The sequence below is a fragment of the Lepidochelys olivacea genome (assembly GCF_965140295.1).
Source record: "Lepidochelys olivacea isolate rLepOli2 genome assembly, chromosome: 12".
NCBI lineage: Eukaryota > Metazoa > Chordata > Testudines > Cheloniidae > Lepidochelys > Lepidochelys olivacea.
The window spans coordinates 9686500-9706312 of NC_140422.1; the positions used below are offsets into that span (position 1 = coordinate 9686500).

The 19813-nt window shown below is 44.1% G+C and overlaps 2 protein-coding genes across 4 annotated transcripts in view; one reads left to right on the plus strand and one right to left on the minus strand.

Annotated features, from left to right (window-relative positions):
- On the minus strand, positions 1 to 11548 carry SLC7A6OS (solute carrier family 7 member 6 opposite strand). Its single transcript, XM_084644887.1, has 5 exons — positions 11330 to 11548; positions 8788 to 9171; positions 3149 to 3352; positions 1953 to 2091; positions 1 to 863 (listed from the first exon to the last, which is right to left on the minus strand). Exons 1-5 carry the CDS (start codon positions 11513 to 11515, stop codon positions 736 to 738), a joined length of 1041 nt encoding a protein of 346 aa, XP_084501013.1. The 5' UTR covers positions 11516 to 11548; the 3' UTR covers positions 1 to 735.
- Positions 11549 to 11628: 80 nt separating this feature from the next.
- Positions 11629 to 19813, plus strand: part of PRMT7 (protein arginine methyltransferase 7) — a 50479-nt gene continuing 42294 nt past the window's right edge. The window contains exons 1-3 of one of the 3 annotated variants that reach the window (XM_084644885.1): positions 11629 to 11757; positions 13816 to 14010; positions 16385 to 16421. In XM_084644885.1, coding sequence (XP_084501011.1) covers positions 13916 to 14010; positions 16385 to 16421 — 132 coding nt within the window. In that variant the 5' untranslated portion in view covers positions 11629 to 11757; positions 13816 to 13915. Of the gene's footprint in view, positions 11758 to 11921; positions 12171 to 12756; positions 12868 to 13815; positions 14011 to 16384; positions 16422 to 19813 lie in introns of those variants that run through there. The other 2 variants (XM_084644886.1, XM_084644884.1) reach the window with 2 other exon arrangements.

Consider the following 19813-nt stretch of genomic DNA (forward strand, 5'->3'; position numbering starts at 1 on the left):
TAATTCAAAAATTTTTATTTACATATTCAAGTGCATTAAATACTTTACATTACTCTAGTTCAGTGATACAAAGGAAAAGGTGTCCAGCCAAAAATCCCTAGGACATGTCTTGACCATTGACCAGAGATTGACCGATCTTTTCATTTATACAGAGAAAGCAGCTCTTAGGATAGTAATGCAGCGTTTTTTTCTTAAAGCTAAGATTGTTTCTCTTCTTGCCATCATTTGTAATACTCAAATGAGAAAAATGCATCTTTCACTCAAACAAATTTTGTTACTGGATGAAAAGTCACATTATGAATGACTTGCTTTACTTAACACTCACTCAGAGTTAAATACTACCAACTTGAAATTGCAGATGCTTCCTGGATTTTAAGTACAAAATTATTTTTTAATGAACTTTATGTGAGAGAGTTCAATTTTTGCAGATTTCTACTTTCCCAATAGCTCAGGTTAGGAAATGGCTACTTCAGGCTTAATGTATATAATCAAATACAGTATTAATTTTACAGATCAAACAGATGGACAAGGACAGCTTCCTTTTAAAATGTGGCATTTTGTACAAGAGTGGGAAGCTATTTGTTTTACCAGAAAGAAATGCTTTTCCCTTCTTTGAGGTCTCACCTTAACATTTCCATAAAGAGCTACCAAAAGCAGCAGTAATTTTCTGGACTTTTGCAGGAAGGTCAAGAATATACTCTGCAGGAAGTATGCTGGTATTCAGATTAGGTAGTGCTAATCAGAATTTAAGTCCTGGACCCCATCATATTCAAACTCCTTCAGAATATCACAGTGGTATTTGACCCATGTTCTGCTCCGGATACTCCTGCCATCTTCATCACTGAAGATCCCGTCCTCCGATTCTAGAGAGAAAAACATTAAATGCTTCAAACTGCATGTTAAAATCTTAGTTCAAGATCAGTTGTGATTCAGAAACTATTAAATACTTAACTTTATATGGTAATGCGAGAGCTTCCCACCTGCCCACTACCAAAGAATTACAAGTTCTGCATCAGATGAGTTGTGAGTTATACTCCTTTTTAAGGCAGTGATGACAATTTTGCACATATAGCATCTTTTAACTGAGGGTTTCAATGTAGCTAAGTCTCAATTTTAATAACAGGAAAACAGGATTTGCCCAAGATCAGTGGCAAGAGTTAGGAACTGAATTTGTCTCCAGACCTCATGTGCCTTATAGTGCAACCAGCTTGATATGGATTTCTAATGAAGGAGAAATTCCTCAGTCAGCCATTAAAGATGAGTTCATCCATTTAAGAAACATTAAATGAGAATCCACTAATAAATTTGTTAGTCTCTAAGGTGCCATAAGTACTCCTGTTCTTTTTGTGGATACAGACTAACACGGCTGCTATTCTGAAACCATGAATACAGGTTACTTCATATGGCATAAAGGGGCCAGGTAGAAGTTTCTTCCCTTTGTTCCTTAAGATTTTTCATGGAAAGAAGAGTTTGCAGAAGTCTCCATCACCTCAGTTCTAATGGGCTTCCAGAACACTGAAAGACTTACAGGAATTGAGAAGTTTAAGTTCTGCTGTACTTTTTGTAGGTTAACAACTTGCCAATACTTGTTCGGTATGAGATGCACGAAAATGAGGAACTAGCATCCACTGATAGTCTTGAATGATCTGTTCCAACTACCTTTGAAGTCTCCAATTTAATGAACCCTCCCATTCTCCATAAACATCCCCGTGAGCTCTAGCTCACGAAAGCTTATGCCCAAATAAATTGGTTAATCTCTAAGGTGCCACAAGTACTCCTTTTCTTTTTGCGAATACAGACTAACACGGCTGCTACTCTGAAACCCGTCATTCAGTAATGAGTCCATCTTAACTTGTTCCTTAGATTGTGACATTATAGTTAGCAAAAGTGAGTACCACCAGAAGATTTAAGCCTCATCCCCTGCAGGGCAGGTAGTATGGACAATGAAATACCTCCATCTCCTCCTTCTCTGTCTTCATCTTCCTCAGGAAGGAACTCATCTTCATCAGGATAGTCATTACGCCAGTTATTCTCATTGTTCTCATCATCTTCATCATCATATATTTCTTCTGAAATATCATCATCATCTACCTGCATGTCAATAGGGAAAGGACTGTTCAGAAGAGGAAAAAAAAGTCACAGAAAAACTAAGTGATTTCTTTATCAGTCTACATAGCATAAGATGAAGAAAAAAAAGATATCCACTAGTGATACTTAAGTACAGTGACACCATCCAAGAGTTAAAATGATGTAGTAGCTGCAATGGGCAGACCACAGTCTGTTCTGGTCTGACATAACTTATGTTGCTAGTGCATGCAATAAGTTTAGTACTGTGTTAAGGAAATGAAACTATCCTAATAGACCACCACTGATGTAGTTGCACCATTACCTATTTTGGGCACTGCTGAAATTGAAAAATCAATCCCACCCACTCCAGCTGTACTTAAGTGGTTGAATGAATAGTAGTTTTGAGGAAAGTTAGCTATTTGAAGTGAAAAGTGATAAAGCAGTGTTTAATTTTGGCAAAGGGAACAAATGGATTAGAGGATATGCACTGAAAGAAAACTTACCGGCTCCTACTGTTGAAATAGAAAATCACATAACAACCAAAGCACAGTTCTCATTATATATAATGCACAAAACTTGACTGAAACCTTAATAATTTAAGGTAAGTACTCAAATTAGGAAATGCCAGAAATAAGGCTGCCTATGCAACCTTAGTTTGGACCTCTTTGGGCCACCTTTTGTGTAGTCTCAGCTGCTCATCAACAAGAAGCAAGTTTGACTATTGTTAGTCCTGGAGACGCATACAACTGAAGTACGAATGACCCAGATTATTTTCCTCCCTGTGCATTGTTTACGAAGTTCTAATCAGTTACACCTGTGCAAACAATTCAGACAATGGGAGTTACATAGGTGTGTTATGTTGGGCATAATTTTCCCTGCCAATATGGAAAGAACCCAGGTTGAGTTTGCAGGACTGGTAGTTAGAAAAAGCACATTTGATACAAAAGCCACTGAGCTACAAAATGCCATTTTGCATGGTCATGATTTTCAGACTAGGACAATGTAATTGAAAGAGGCTAATGGGGAAAAAAGCATGCTTCATTACTACATAAAGTCTGTTTTTTGATTTCCTTGTCCTTACCAGTTCATATTCCTGTGTGTAAGGTTGCACAGAGAGGATGTTCTGGATCCAGCCAGGAGTAGATGTTTCCATGTAGTAAATATCATAAACATAATCGTCTTCCTTCACACAGTCTTCTAATCCTTTATCATTGTCAGATAAAGTTAAACGCTCACGGATCATTTCTACTGCATTGCAAAGAATCACAGCTGGATCATCAGTTTTCTGTTATCAAAAAAAACCACCACCAATATTTTATCAAAGTCACACAGAGCGAGTTTTTAAGTGAGCTACAAATAAAACATTTATCCTTAATGCCCCGAATAGGGTAAAGTAAAAACATTCTGCCAGTTATTTAAAAGTTTTACTATTGAAAGCTTTAGGTTGCTAATACTACAAATAAATTGCAGCATGCCTTTATCTGGGAGGAGGGTGGGGCATACTGGAGAGTCTTTCCATAACCCAAACATTTTCTGTATAGTTAATGGATATTGTGTGTCCATACCATGGTTTTTGATAATAGAACTTGAGCCTTTCAGGTTATGTTTGAAAATGAAACATTGAACACTAAATAGAAAATCCATCCATTTTGCTCAGCTCACCAATCTGTCCATTTTGAACTCCTCAACCTAGAAATGGAAATACTGATTTAAGTGGGCATTTCCAGGTGTACTGCTGGCAAATGCCAACTCACTGAAAAGTGAATCTACGTCAGTAATTCAGAGGCCCACATACCAACTAAACAGTTTCCAGTCAGTTTTAGCATTCAATTTTGGGGAGCAATTTCATTAGTGGTTTTTTTTTTGTTTTTGGATGGAGGGCTCTTCACACATTCATTCAGTAGGCAGGGAGAGGGTATCCAGTGGAGATTATTTGCATATAGCTGTAACTCAGACTCCATATCACCCATAAATAACAACTGTAGCCAGAAGAAATTCAAATATAGTTTGAATGGCCAGCCTTCTATAGATAGAAGCAGTAGCACTGGTGTGATTTTCCTGTAACAGCATTTTAAAAATGAAGGGTAGTGGCAGCTGTAAAAGAAAGCAAGTTGAAACAACTGCTACTTTGCTGTGTAAGCAGATAACTGATTAAAGGTGAAACATGAGTTAGTTTACTGTGGATAGTAAGTCAGATTCAAAGCAAACTGGATGGCTTGGAAAGCTACCTTGTCTTGTGTCTGGTCTATTCATAAGTAATTCTGAGTGTGTATGTATGTTTTGCCACAGTGATTCTCAAGGATTTATTTGTGGAAAGGATCCAAGGACTGTTTGTGTTCGGTCAAGACCAGTGCTATACACTGGATAAAAACTTTAGTTACTGAGATATTCTAATCAGACTGTCCCCCTTTATCAATTCATGTGTCAATGGCAGCCCTTTAATATTAAACAGAATTGCTTGGTTTTTGCATCATTCAATTTGAACAAAAACAGAAGTCAATTTCCATTTCAGGGTTTCATGTGTTCAAAGTTGGTAGGTTTTCCATACTTGCAAGAAATCTTAAATTTATTTGCAAAGCAATTTCATGTTAATATTTCAAAAAGCTTTCCACTCCAAAGTTTTAGGCCTTAAGTTTACATCTATGCAGCTATTTAACATTTAAAAAAACAGGACCCAATGGCACACTGACCACCCCTTGTTTCCTCATTCTGACATGAAAAATGCTCCCAGTTTATTTTTTGGTGATTTGGACATTTGCAAGTTGAAGGCAGAGTTTTCAAGCATTTGAAAACTAATTGCTTTCAGGTATTTGTCTTTTATGTTTTATCAGTTTATTTTTGTTTTTATTTTTAAAAAAGCACAGGCTTTTCCTCAATGAAACCTGAGCCTGAACAGATTTTATATTAAAGAATCTTAGCACTAAAATTATACACAAGGTACATACAACTGAAAATGGGTATTTTACAATGGAAATGTTAATATATTCACTATAAACTCCTTATCTGTGCTATTGATATTTCTGTACACAATGTGAGGATGTGTTCCATGGTTAAAAATATAATCCACTCTGAACTACCACTATCCATGTACAAATTCATATTAGTGATGGAAAAATTATATATAAACATACCCCTCAAAATGAGGATCACTAGCAGTTATGCTCCCTCATTCTTATAACTTTATTGCTGGGAAAAAAGTGGAAATATCCAGAGTTCACCTTGCAAAGATGGTAGTTGCATCTAGCAAAAAGCAGTTTTATTCATAAGATCTGTAATCAAAACTTAAATAACTAATTTACACATTACTCTTTAAATAAATGGCTAATACACTACAAAGGTTTGTCTGCCTCAGATAGGATTTAATACATATAGTTGTGCAAGTGGATACACATGCTCAAAGTGAATATTTAAATATTCTGTACAGTATGACACTGTTCTATTACAGGTTTCAGAGTTACAGTAACATCTGTTGTAGTAGAATTGTACACTTATGTAAATAGGTAAAAAAATGACACCTATGCAAAAGTTTAGATTGGTCTCATATTTCCTAGGGAAAACAACGAACGAGTCCAAAAGACAGGAAAAGGCTGCTGGACCCACTGAGTCTGCCCCCATTGTTTCTGTGTTCCACATTCACAGGAGAAGAAACTTTCCAGCAAATTCTTCCCCATAGCCAGAGCCATTTGCCAGTTGTTGGCTTTGGCAGACCCACTGTTTCAATTCCATTTAGGTTGGCACAAACTCTCCCCTTCCTGGAATAGGTGCTTAAGAGAAATTCCACCCATCAAGTTCCAGTGTTTTCTGAACTACTGTATATACTCGTTCATAAGCCAAATTTTTTTAGTAAAAACAGGAAGCATCAAAGGGGGGTTGGCTTTCTAACGGGTACAGAGAGGGGGAGAGGTGGGACACAGTCCCCCCACCCCAAAAGACGGGGCAAGGAGAGGCAGCACAGCCAGAAGGGAAGATGCAGGGCCAGAGTCTAGCCTCTTCTGGCCACGCTGCTCTCCCCCCAGCCTCCGAAGCAGCGGCAGCTCCAAGGCTGGCAGGTAGTGGCAGTGCTGCCTGGCCTGCTGGAGCAGCTCCAGCCAGGCCAGAGACATCCGCCCAAGGTAAGGTGGGAAGAGATGGGATGGGGAGAGGGTCGGGGTCCCAGGCTAGGAGTGGGGCAGGGAGAGGTTATATGTGGAGGGGTCATGTGGGGAGGTCCCAGGTTAGGGGTGGGGTCATGTTGGGGGAGGTCAGAGGTTACTCCCCTCACCCCCAGCTTTCCACCCCCAAAAATTTCCCCACCAGTGGCTGTCCTGGCCCGGCAGGGTAAGCTGGGATATTTTGTTTACTTAGGTTTACCTCTGTGCCTGCAGACACTCCAGGTAAACAAACCCTCTTGGCCTGCCAGCAGTTTATCCTGATGGGCCAGGAGCCAAAGTCTGCTGACCCCTGAATTACAGGGTCAGCTTATTAATGGGTCATAAACATTTGCCAGTTTACTTATCCATCTTGGGAGGGATCCGCTTATAAACGAACTGGCTTATGATAGTGTATAGTCAATTCTGAGCTGAGAAAAGAGAAACCAGTAAGACAATCTCTCTCATTCCCCATCCTAACATCTACAGGATAAGGGAAAAAAATTGAAGTGGAAAGGGAAATGGAGAAGGAAGCAAAAGCCAGCCTAGTTTGAATTTTTTTTGCCTAGACACCTCACAATTAAGATTTATTAGTAACAATGCTATTGGGTGTTTGTGGTGCCATAATTCTACCTCTGTTTGGTCAGTTTCTGTGACAGGTAGCACTGTATGCATTTTAAAAGAATACAAGTTCTAATTCAGAAGCAACTTTTAAATGCAACAGAGAAGGACAAAGCTGATTTGTGGAGCCTCATATTTCCAACCTATTAATGATATTTCCATATTAAAAGCACATCTGTATTTGAGAAAAGAAATTAATGGAGTAGGTTGCATATCTACCTGAGGTCTGAATTGAGGTCCAAATCTCAAACACACACACACACACGAACAAGACGAGTAAGTAGATGAGACCATATGTTGCACAAGCTGGGATTTTGACTGCACATTATAGTTCCTATTTTATATCCTAAAAGTAAGTCCTACTGAGTCACATTTTGAGAGCCACTACTCCTTCCCACCTTGCTTGCCTTATGCTTATGAGGCTTTTTTCTTTTTTGGGGGGGTAGGGAGGGGGTTGAGAAAGATTGAAGCTGAGGGGAATGGCCAATGTTTATTTGGAGTTAGGCATAGCTGCAAGTAGTCTAATCTGAACAGAATGTTTGGGGGTTTTGTTTTTTAAAAGCTAACGTGCACTTTGAGTGCTGCATTGTACAAATATTATTGAATGCTGGGTAAGGCTAAATAAGTTATTTGGATGGAAATGTTTCAGAATCAAAAAAATTATTGCATGGAGCTGCCAGCCATTTATCAAGATGCAGCATTTTCAGCTGGAGTTGCTCAATTTTTACTGATGGAAGAATTTTTTTTTTTAAATTGTTTTTCAGTTACCACATTCTCATTACCCACACTGATGTTTACTTCTCTTCTCTAACATGGAAAGGTTTTCATTTTCTCAGAGCTGTAATCCATTGGTAATGGAAATGGTGAATGGGTTTATTCTCATGTATATGCTATAATACAATGCTTCCTTCAATATCACCCCTCCTCCACCCCAGAAAAGCACAATATTATATGCCCCAATCATGAAAGTTTAGAAGATTTGTGATGTGCTGTACATATAGCAACCATGTGAAACAGACATAGCTTCTTCAACTTAGAATTCCACCAGAAACTGAGCAGAGATTCTTGCAACTTAAGAGATGCATGCAAGAGGATTGTAAGATTATAAAAGTTCTCATCACACTAAGAACATGTACAGCTCAAAAAACCTCTACTCATCAGTGATAAGAGTGTCAAGCACGGGGGCCTAAAGCATTAATTTCAGAAAAATTTGGAATATTTCTAGTCAGAGTTGCTAAAATAATCTTTCAAGCATGAACCAAACAGATAGTGTTTTCCCAAGTCTACAGGAAGAGCCCACATCTCTATTGCTGCTCAGTCTTGTCAAGTAGCAGAGTTAAAATAAGGCTTGGATTAGTTTCACAGCTGCTATTTAAAAACAGCCAAGTCCTTAAAAGTACCATATCAATCTCACTTTGCTGCTACTTGAGGGAACTATGAAGAGCAGTAGAAGCAGGTGTTGGAGTTATTCAGAAGTGGGAGGCTCAGTCAAAGAAGTAGAGGTCTCTTCTCTCCACCAGCCTTCTTTGCAGGTGACAGGGGATTCTGAAGGGTTGGGGGACATGGACACACAGCTCCTCCTTTCTAGCAACTAAACAGGGTGAAGCTTTGCGTTTTATACATCTATTAGCCAGAGGCTTATTTGAGAGATTAAACCCCCATATAGGGCCCAGAGAAGACACTAGTGGGTAGGGGAGGGTACATGGATTTCTGTTAGAGGTTGTCCCAGGAGGCTGTACTTTTCACTAGGATTTAAGTAGTAAGACCCGCCTCACCCATATCTTTTATATTTTGCTCAGGCTAGGTTTAATCCTCCAGCTATCATGTGTGTAGTTAACTGTCTAAACAGTATAGATTCAAAAGCACTGGCAAATACACAAGAATCTTTCCAGTATGCCCACCTATGCAATTTTACTGCACCAAAATGTAATTTAATTTGACTAGTCAGTAGTGCACAAGTCTCAATACCAACCTCTGTGTCTGCTGCAGAGATACTGGGGTCTCTCTCTACTTCCTCCTCTTGTACTACATCAAACAACTGGAATTCCCCAAAATAACTTGAACTACCATAAGCAGCAGTGCTTCCTTGTTGTGAAGCGTCTTTTTTTTCTTCAGGGTCAAGTTTAGCACCCTCATTTGTCTCCTCGCCATTTGTGCGAAGTGCAATTGTTTCTTTTTCAGCACAGTTTGGCCTATGGCTGGTTAGGATGCGGTACCGGTTTTCCTGCCTCTTCACCTGCTTGGAGGAGCGAAGGTCCTGAATGATTCTTTGAGTGCTTCCTAAAGAGGGTCGCAGAATCTCTGCTGCTTTATCTCGAGTAATAGCTTCTTGTACATACTTCTGAACAGGCTCATTCTGGACACAGAGAGAAAAATGGGGAGGGGGGGAAAAAAAAAGTCAAACCACTGACTTAAAACAATCACCCGCCTCCCTGAAAGAGCTTTGTGCCTATTATTGTTACAAGTAATTACCAAGATTGGAGTAAACTGAAAGATGCAAGTCAAATTTACTATTGGTTGTTTACTTTGTTCATTCGACAACAGTCTAATCTATTTCTATTCTATATAGGTTCTTATACCACACATCATTGTATCTGCATATCTCCCAGCAGTGCATTAACCAACATGACAAATGTCATGTTTGTTCTCTTATCCACCACTCAGGAGAAGTGTGCACTGTGGAGCATCTTGTTACGGTATGGTGGGTTGTTTGGAATATAAAGTTATCAATATGTATTTGTTAGAGACCACAAGGTCAAAAAAATATGCTTGAAATGGAAGGTGGTGAGGTTTGTGATGGTCCTTGTACTTGCGGGAGTTCATTCCACAGTCTCAGGCTACTCCTCAAGAAAGTTGTCTTTTGCACAGATCAGCTTTACCCTCATTGCAGGGAGCGCCATTGTGCCAGAGGAGTGAAGCTCTCAAACACTGTCTTTATGTATCCTGGGCCTGGACCATGAAGTACTTTAAAAATAAGGGTTAGGACCTTGAACTTAATTTGAAGTTCTATGAGAAGCCAGCGTAGAGAGCAGAGGAGAGGTCCAACATGCTTGTGGTAGCCTGTGTTGCTGAGAAGACATGTTACAGCATTCTGTAGTAGCTGGAACTTTCTAAGCGCTGAAGGCTTGGGGCCAGGTACAAAGCCTTGCTGTAGTCCAGCTGAGAGGTGACAAAGGCATGATAACTGAGGTCATCGTGCACCAGGATGAGACAATCACCCGCACAGGAGATAATAGTAAGTGTTACCCATGGATACTGCTGTATGACTATTTCAGTAAAGAATTCAAGAGCCCTCCTAAACTATGCACTGAACTGACCAATTGTGGGTGTGTAACTTCAATCAAATGAGACCACATCATAGCTGCAAACTCCTCAAAATGCTTTCCTCTGTCCACCAGCATTGCTTCTGTCTTGCTCATTCAGCCAGCTATTTTTCCATTCAAGAGCTCAGACAAGTCCTGGGCCATCTTGGTGGTCATAGGTTGTGAAGGATAGGCTGAACTGTGTCATAGCTCAGTGGTTTGAGCATTAGCCTGCTAAACCCAGGGTTGTGAGGTTCAGTCCTTGAGGGGACCATTTGGGATCTGGGGCAAAAATTGGGGATTAGTCCTGCTTTGAGCAGGGGGTTGGACTAGATGACCTCCTGAGGTCCCTTCCAACCCTGGTATTCTATGATCTACATATTGCTGACATCTAAATCCATGTTGTCAGACTAGTTCACCTAATGGCTGTATATAGAGGTCAAAAAGTACCAGAAAGAGAACTGAGCTTGGTGGGAGTCCACAAGCAAGGAACCAAGTAGTGGAAGTACAGCTTCCCTAACACTACTCACTGGGTCAATCCCTCCAGGAAAGACTCAAATATTTTGGCCTTTTACATTGGACCCTTACCACTATCAAGTAAGAGAGAACTCGTCAGTACATTTCTCTGTATTTGTTCAGGTCTTACAGCCAACAATGGGGGAAGAAATACATTTAAAATAGGATTATAGGGGGAAAAAAAACATTAAAATGGGTAGAGGGACCTTTGAGGCAGGTGGAAGACCCAAAGCAACATCTGATTCACTTTTTGAGGTTGGCTGGTTTTCAGCATGAAACCACCCCCTCCTCTAGGCTTGGTTTTTAGGTGCCAACATGGCAGACCATTAAATGACTGAGCAGTGGCATCCCTCAGGGGAACTTCATGGGCAGGACAAAGGGGTCCGGTGCCCAAACAGGAGAGCACTGGTTAGCGCGGAAGCGTTTCAGGGGCACCTAGTCATCATAAAAGCCCATTTGCTACCAGGCTGGTCTCTTGGGGTGGGGGTCAGGCAGATAGGCCCAGCCTGGAGACAAAGGAGAGAGGGTGGGCTCCCGCTAAGCAAGGGAGGGAGGGAGGGGGGCGCCCGCTGGGGAGGGCTCCGCTAACCGGGGCGGGGGGAGGGGGCTCCGTCCCCGAGTTGCTCTGTGGGGAGCCCCTCGCTGAGGGTGCGGAGCCTGCCAGGGACCCCGGCGCCGCGCCCGGCCCCGCGGTACCTGCGAGGAGACGGTGGCCACCAGCTTGAAGAGGCTCTTCTCCAGCGGGGCGGGCGCGGGGCCCGGCTCGGTGCGCTGCCGCTTGCAGGCGATCACCAGGGCCTCGGCCGGCTCCGACGCGCCGCGCTTCCGCTTCACACGCAGCACCGCCGCGCGCTCCATGCCGGCCGCCAGGCCGCACAGCATGCCGGGATAGAGACCCGCCGCCGGCAGCGTTGCCCACCACCTAGACCCCGCCCTCCGGGAGGGGGCGGAGCTTTTTATTCTGTATTAACCCGTCCCCTATTGGGCAGGGTCCGGACTAGAAGCCCCGCCCCCTTCACTCGCCCTCCCGTGGTCGCGTGCGGTTCCGTCGTCTCCCGTCTCGTGACGGACGCAATGCAGCCTGGGAAGATGGCGGCCTGCTGTCCCTGAGCCTGACAGGGCGGGTAAGGATCGGCCGCCCCGCCATGCGGAGCCGGCCCTGAGCCAGGGGCGGGGCTCGGGTTCGCCGGCCCGTCGGGTGGGTTGGGCCGCAGCTGTCGTTGTAAGGCTAGGCCCATGGCCCCCTGCGCCCTCGTGAGGCGGGGCCTCCGCCCGTGCAGGTCCACGAGCCGGTGACTCGTCCCCGGGCCCTCCCGGCCACGGGCAGCCCCCTGCCCTGGTGCTAGGGCCACTCATAGCCAGAGGGCTCCCGCCGCCATCTTCCTTCCAGGCCTGGAGGCGGGGTCCCTCCCCCACTCCCGCCGTGAGGCCCCTGCCCTGGCTTCTGCCCGCGAGCGTCCATTCAGCTGCCATGTGCAGTCCGGGTCTGACGCTGCTCTGGGCCCAGGGCCTGGAGATCTGGGGGCGGGAAGTGTAGGTAGGGTTTGAATTGCTCTGCCCCCTTCGGGGCTCCGCAGCGCCGGTGCATGCCTGAGCCCTCCGAAACGGAGGCTGTTTTGCCTGCCAATGGGCTTGTTTTTGTTGCCATTTTCTTCTCTGTGTCTGTTCCGTGACCAAGCGGAGTTTGTCACGGGCCCGGCTGCTGTTTCTGTGTCTTTCAGAAATGCTACGTGCAGAGCGATTTTATTTGTTTAGAACATAAAGCAAACTTGATAATTAAAAGCGCAGTTGAAATGGAATTCTAGGGTTGTTTTTAGTGCTCAGCGTTTAGCGTGGTGTTTATTTAAAATCTTACTTGCAGATAATGTGGCAAGCTCTAAGAAATAGTTCTGCAAAACGTGTAAGAAACCACTTATGGTTTTCCATAGATAAGTTACAAAGAGGGTATTGACTTTTTGATATAGTATCTACATTATTGAACTTGTGTGTTATTCTCTCTCCCATTACTGTATAAACAACAAACAACACACTACAGAAGTGTAGTCACATTGCTTAATGTCAAGACACTACACTGATGTGCCTAGTATAAGAACCTATACAGAATAGAATAAATGCCATGACTTGAAAGAATCCCTTATAGGAGGTTAAATGATCTCATCTGCATACAAGTCCTTGTATGTTTTCTTTAATCTCTGTCCATCAGGAGTCAGGACCAACTATCTTCTCATTGCACAGTATGTTGCTCTTCAATTTATATGTCAAATTACTAATTTCTTCTCCGTATATGTGTTTTTATAGGTTATATATATTTTTGTTGTGCTCCATCTTTGTTAAAAAACAGAAGAAAACAAGATAAGATCCTGCTATAAAGAATCCTTTGAATTAGATAACAAAATATTAAAAGACATCATACAGTGAATGAGGGACCTACTTCACAGGGGTTAGAAATAGCCTTTTATTACCAGTATTTTTATTTTTTAGAAAACTTGCTTACATATTGCTCTTCTGGATTGTCATATTGGTAGTCTTCACAGAAGAAGTGCATCATAGTGAGTAATCATAAATGAGACGATGGCATATAATGATTGGGAGAAAGTTACAAGTGTTAAGAGTGTGATAGAATAAGGCAAAAGATAGAAGAGCAAGGAGGTTAATAATGAGTAAAACTACAGTTTAGTCACAGGTATTTTTAGTACAAGTCATGGACAGGTCACAGGCAGTAAACAAAAAGTCACAGCCTGTGACCTGTCCATGACTTGTACTATAAATACCCCTGACTAAATCGTAGGTGGTGAGAGAAGGGGGTGAGGCGTACTGGCAATGATACTGCTGCTCTGTGGGGAGCTCCTGCACACCACCACTGCTGTGGCCGGGGGTGGCCCGGAGCCCCGCCGCTACTCCCAGACTGCTGCTCTGGGGCTGTGCCTGGGACCGGCTGCCTGGGCAGCGGCTGTTGTGGCTTGCCCTAGGCCGCCCCAGCTGCTCGGACGGCCCTGGGATCTGCTGCACCTGCCGCTTCAGAAGTCATGGAGGTCCCAGAAAGTCACAGGATCTGTGACTTCCATGATTTCCATTGAAGACTCACAGCCTTACTAATGATATGCTTGGGAATGAAGCCTATAAAACAGGGAGGAGGAAGAGTTAGCATATGTCATAACATAACTTGTATTTTGTTTAAACAGGTTTCTGATAACAGGACAAAAATTTCAATTATTTGAATTGAAGCCAGCTCCACAAAACTGTCTTCACACAATACACAAAGCATACAAACTGGGCTCCATTATGAAGGTCTTCTGTGGAAGGGCCAATCCAACCACAGGTTCTGTGGAATGGTTAGAGGAAGATGAGAACTATGATTACCATCAGGAGATTGCAAGGTATGATGAGAGGAAACACTTGACACTCTCCTTAGCTGCAGATTAATGAAGTGTAAAAAAATGAATGCAATGTGAAGGTAACACAATTTATTTGCAAAAAGAAAAGGAGTACCTGTGGCACCTTAGAGACTAACCAATTTATTTGAGCATGAGCTTTCGTGAGCTACAGCTCACTTCATCGGATGCATACCGTGGAAACTGCAGTAGACATTATATACACACAGAGACCATGAAACAATACCCCCTCCCACCCCACTGTCCTGCTGGTAATAGCTTATCTAAAGTGATCATCAAGTTGGGCCATTTCCAGCACAAATCCAGGTTTTCTCACCCTCCGCCCCCCCACAAACAAACTCACTCTCCTGCTGGTAACAGCCCATCCAAAGTGACCACTCTCTTCACAATGTGTATGATAATCAAGGTGGGCCATTTCCTGCACAAATCCAGGTTTTCTCACCCCCCCCCCACCCCCCATACACACACAAACTCACTCTCCTGCTGGTACCAGGAGGAGAGTGAGTTTGTGTGTGTGGTTTTTGGAGGAGGGTGAGGGAGTGAGAGAATCTGGATTTATGCAGGAAATGGCCCACCTTGATTATCATACACATTGTGAAGAGAGTGGTCACTTTGGATGGGCTGTTACCAGCAGGAGAGTGAGTTTGTTTGTGGGGGGGGGGGGGCGGAGGGTGAGAGAACCTGGATTTGTGCTGGAAATGGCCCAACTTGATGATAACTTTAGATAAGCTTCAGAGTAACAGCCGTGTTAGTCTGTATTCGCAAAAAGAAAAGGAGTACTTGTGGCACCTTAGAGACTAACCAATTTATTTGAGCATGAGCTTGCTGTAGCTCACGAAAGCTCATGCTCAAATAAATTGGTTAGTCTCTAAGGTGCCACAAGTACTCCTTTTCTTTTTAGATAAGCTATTACCAGCAGGACAGTGGGGTGGGAGGGGGTATTGTTTCATGGTCTCTGTGTGTATATAATGTCTACTGCAGTTTCCACGGTATGCATCCGATGAAGTGAGCTGTAGCTCACGAAAGCTCATGCTCAAATAAATTGGTTAGTCTCTAAGGTGCCACAGGTACTCCTTTTCTTTTTGCGAATACAGACTAACACAGCTGTTACTCTGAAACAATTTATTTGAAACTCTGTGTATCTTTTATAAGTGAATAGAGGGGAGGGTGGAAACACTTTTGTAAGCAGGCTTTCTGCATCACTAAGTTAAAACAAGAATAATTTGAAATGAAGATAGTACTTACTTTTATCTTTACAGAGAGCCTGGGATTAATAACATTATTTAGACAGTCATTTAGGCTAAGTTCACCTGTATTTTAACTTATACCAAGTGGAACATTGTAAAAATACTAATTGAAGTAGCTTCACCCAAGCATTTCCTTTATTAATTATCTAGGCTGAGATTTTGATAGGCACTGAAGTGAAATAAGTGCCTGAATCCTATCAAAATTTAGTGGGAGTTAAGAATCTGACTCTCAAGCTCCTCTGAAAATCCCAGGCATAATGGTCTCTCATTGATCATATTATTGTAACAACCTTTTGGTAGTTGAAAGTAATGATCAAAGAGATTAAATGACTGGGTCAGCTTGTTGGGTTTTCAAAATGGTGTTCAAATCAGACAAATTAAAAAACCTCATGTGTTTATTTGTCCTCTTCAGGTTGGGGAAAAGTGTGTGTATGTGTGTGTGGGGGGAGTACAGTGGCTGGTACGTTAAGATCCTCATACTATTTAAATTGGTACTGATGATAACCTGAGTGATTATGTATGTGCAATATATAGATATAGGTATAAAATCACTCGGACTATTATCAGTACCACTTTAAATAGCATGAGGATTTTGTCTTACAAGCCAGCTCCAACCCAGTGCTCTGTGGTTAGTACTCCCTTTCTATAGAGGTGTCTATAAAAAGAGGATACAATTTTCTTTCCCCAGTTCCTAATTACTAACCTATTGCATCTGACATTCTCTGTCCTTAGCAGTTGTCAGTAACTCACCATAGGTGCATGTATTTGCTCTGTACTGATTTTTCTAAGAATGCTCAAGATTGAGTATACTGCAGCAATTAAGAGAAAAACCAAAAGATTCTACTACATGTAACACTTAATTCATAGTCCATTCATTCATATACTCATGCCACTCAAAATGGGAAAACCCAGAACCATAAAGTGACCTGAATTCTTGAGGCTAGGGGTGTGGAACCAAACAGCCTCTTAAAGGGACAAATCACTGTATCACAGTAACTTACTCACTCGCTAGGAATAATTGCTTCACAGTGATGATTCTTCTCTGCTAACAAATTTATATTGTGGTGGTTAATTTACAATGTTTTGATCTGTAAATTCTGTTTTGTTTTCAGATCATGCTATGCAGACATGCTGCATGACAAAGATAGAGTAAGTATAGAAAGTAACTTGAATGGTGAAAAAATGTAGTGTTCCCTTCCCCTCAGCAGCTCCCACTCCATGATTGTACAGGTTCCTCTGGAAGTTGAAGTATTTTGCTACCTGAACTTTCTAAGACTCAGTGATGATTCTTGGGGTACCCAGGACTCTGAGTCACCTTGTTAGCCTCCTACCTCCAGTATGAGGGAAACTTGCTTGTTACGCCTGGGGAATTCTGCACCACTGTGTATGTGCAGATTTCATGACCCCTGCAGATTTCTTTGCTTCCCCTCAGAAAAATGACTTTCTGATGGGGAAGGAAAGGGAAGCCACAAAAGCAGTTGTGTGACCCTCCTGGCAGTATATTTAGGGAAGCCAGCAGAGATAAATCACGGTGGGGTAGGAGGTGGGGCTGGGGAATACCTGGCTGGTGGCTCCTACCCTCTGCCGGGCTCACTAGTCCCAGCTGGGCTGAGGAGGACGGGACTTCGTCTTCTCCTGTATGGCATCTGGAGCTGGGTCAGATCCACCCCAAGATTTCTCCCCAGGCTGCAGGAAGTTCTACAAACTCCCCCTGCCTCCCCTCCCCCTCACTCCCCTGCTTTCTGCACCCATTGCTCCTCAGCTGCAGTGGGAGGGGATCACTGTACAGAGAGATGCTCTCCCATCTGCCCAACCCCTGTGCATCCAGACCCCCTCATACCCAGATCCTTCCGCCAAGCCTCACTCCCCCCGCCACACCCAGAATCCCTCCGCCGAGCCCCTTTCCTCCTGTAGCTAGACCACCCTGACGAGCCACCAGCACCCTGATCCCCATCCCACTAAGCCTCAACCAGCTGCCCCTGGATCTCCACCCCACTGAGCCCCACTCCCCTAGCATCTGGATCCCCCCCACACTGAACCTCCCACACCCAGACCCCCCTGCTGAGCTCTGTTGCACCCAGATGCCCCCCACACCCAGATCCCCCAATGAGCTGCCCGAACCCAGATTGCCCCACACAGAACCCTCTCAACCCACACCTGGATCCCTCCACACTTGGTCCTGGCTTGCTGAGCCTGCCTGCCCAACCTGGTGCACCTGGCACAGAGGGGCAGGGCTCTGGGGTGTTTCTGGTCCTTTCACTGTGTCCGGGTTGGGTGCAGCCTCACCAATGAGTCCATGTCCTGGGGGAGTTGCAGAGTGGTCTCCCGTCTCTGTGCAGCCAGTGCCCTGTGCTCCCCAGTGCCATGCTGGAGCCTCCACATTTATTTGACAAAAAAAAAAATTCAGAATTTTGCAGAATTTAAAAATATTGTGTGCAGAATTTTTAATTTTTTGGCACAGAATGCCCTCAGTAGTAAAGGCTTGTGCTTAACTGGATGTCATCTCCTTGTTGCCACCAGCTTCTTAGCTACTTGCACACCCTCACTTATGCCAGCCCTTACTTTGTGTTACAGGTTAACATTAGGTGTGTGTCATGTTTTCCCCCTACCCCATCCCTCTGCATCTCTGAGTCCCTTTGAAACGTTCCTCTGTACTTTTAGACCCTTATCCGCTGAGCACTCACAGAAATATCAGGGCCCCCAAGGAAACAGTATATCTGCCAGTTTGTATGATTCAACTCAGGGTCAGCACTTAGCTTGATACCACAACACCGAGATAAACTTCTTGTTGTTTTCACTGTAAATATATTATCAAAGATTCAGGAGATAGTGAATAAGGATAATGGAAACAACAGGTCACCTAGAAAGCATGCTATGATTGTTTTATTAGGGACTAAACTTAACAGGCTAACCTCCTGACTAAAGAAGTTTATCTTCCCACCAAAGTCCTCTGTAGGGTTTTCAGCCCAGGCTGGTTGAGATCCCATTTTCATTAATGTAAATGCACTGCCTGTGTACTTCCTAGTTGTAGGATGATGGAGTGTCGTCTTTGTTGTCCAAATCTTTGAAGTGTATTGCAAGTAAAGGTTCTCTTTCCTCTCTGTGTCCTTCCTTGTTGACTTCACATCTCTCTGACTTTGCATGTAAATGTACATCCATTGTGTTAGCTTACAATGCTTAATTTAGATGCTGACAGAGAGACAGGTGAATAAACCTCCTTTCTCTAAGCAAAAAAACCTGTTTCTCCACTTCTGCTGTGACAGAGTCTAAGAGCATATTTTCAGTATGCTTACATTATTCCTGGGGGAATTCTGCGCCACTGCACATGCACCGAATTTATGTCCCCTGGCAGATTTCTTTGTTTCCCCGCAGAAAAATGACTTTCTGACAGGGAAGCAAAGGGAAGCAACAAGAGCAGTCCTGCAACCCTCCCCAGCAATATGTTTCGGGTGTCCAGGGAAGCTGGCAGAGAGGTAAATCACTATGGGGAAGAGGGTGGGACTGGGTAAGAGCCGGCTGGTGGCTCCAACCGTGGGCCGGGCTCAGGTGCTAGTCCCAGCTGGGCTGGGGAGGATGAGACTTCCTCTTCCCTTGCACGGCATCTGGGCCAGGTCAAACACACCCCAGATTTCTCCCCCAGCTGCAGGAAGCTCTGAAAACTCCCTCCTCTCCCCTGCTTCATGCACGCATCACTCCTCAGCTGCAGGGGGAGGGATCCCTGTACAGGGAGCTGCTCCTCCATTCTGCCCAACCGCCATGCATCCAGATGCCCTCATACTCATACCCTCCCACCAAGCCCCACACACTCAGAACCCTCCCTGATGAGTCCCACTCCCCCAACACCTGGACCACCCCGTCTAGCCACCCACACCCGGATCCCCATCCCACTGAGCCCCACTCCCCCACATCTGGACCCCCCACTGAGTCCTCCACACCCACATCCCCCTGCCAAGCATTATCCCCCACACATCCAGACTCCACCGTGCTGAGCCCCAACAGCCTTCATCTGGAACCCCCTGCAGAGTCCCATTACATTGCACCCAGACCCCCCCAACAAGCCCCTGTGCATCCAGGTTCTTCCCGCACCTGGATCCCCCATTGAGCCATCTGTACCCAGATTGCCCCACACAGAACCCTCTCAACCCACACCTGGGTCCCCCAACACTAAGACCCTCCACACTTGGATCCTGCTTGCTGAGCTTGCCTGCTCACACTTGGTGCACCTGGTGCAGAGGGCCAGGGCCCTGGAGTGTTTCTGAGGCAGGCCCAGTCCTTGCGCTGTGCCAGGGTTGGGTGCAGCCTAACTTTTGAGTCTGTGTCCCCGGGGGCGGGGTAATGGGGTAGAGAGCTGCACAGTGATGTCCCACATCTGTGCAGCCAGTGGCCTGTGCTTCCCAATGCCGTGCTGGAGCCTCCACATTTATTTGACAAATAAAATTTGCAGAATTTTTAATTTTTTGCTGCAGAATGCCCCCCAGGAGTAATACATAATTCCATATGTGGTATCTGTACATACATTTTCCAACGGTATTAACAGCCAC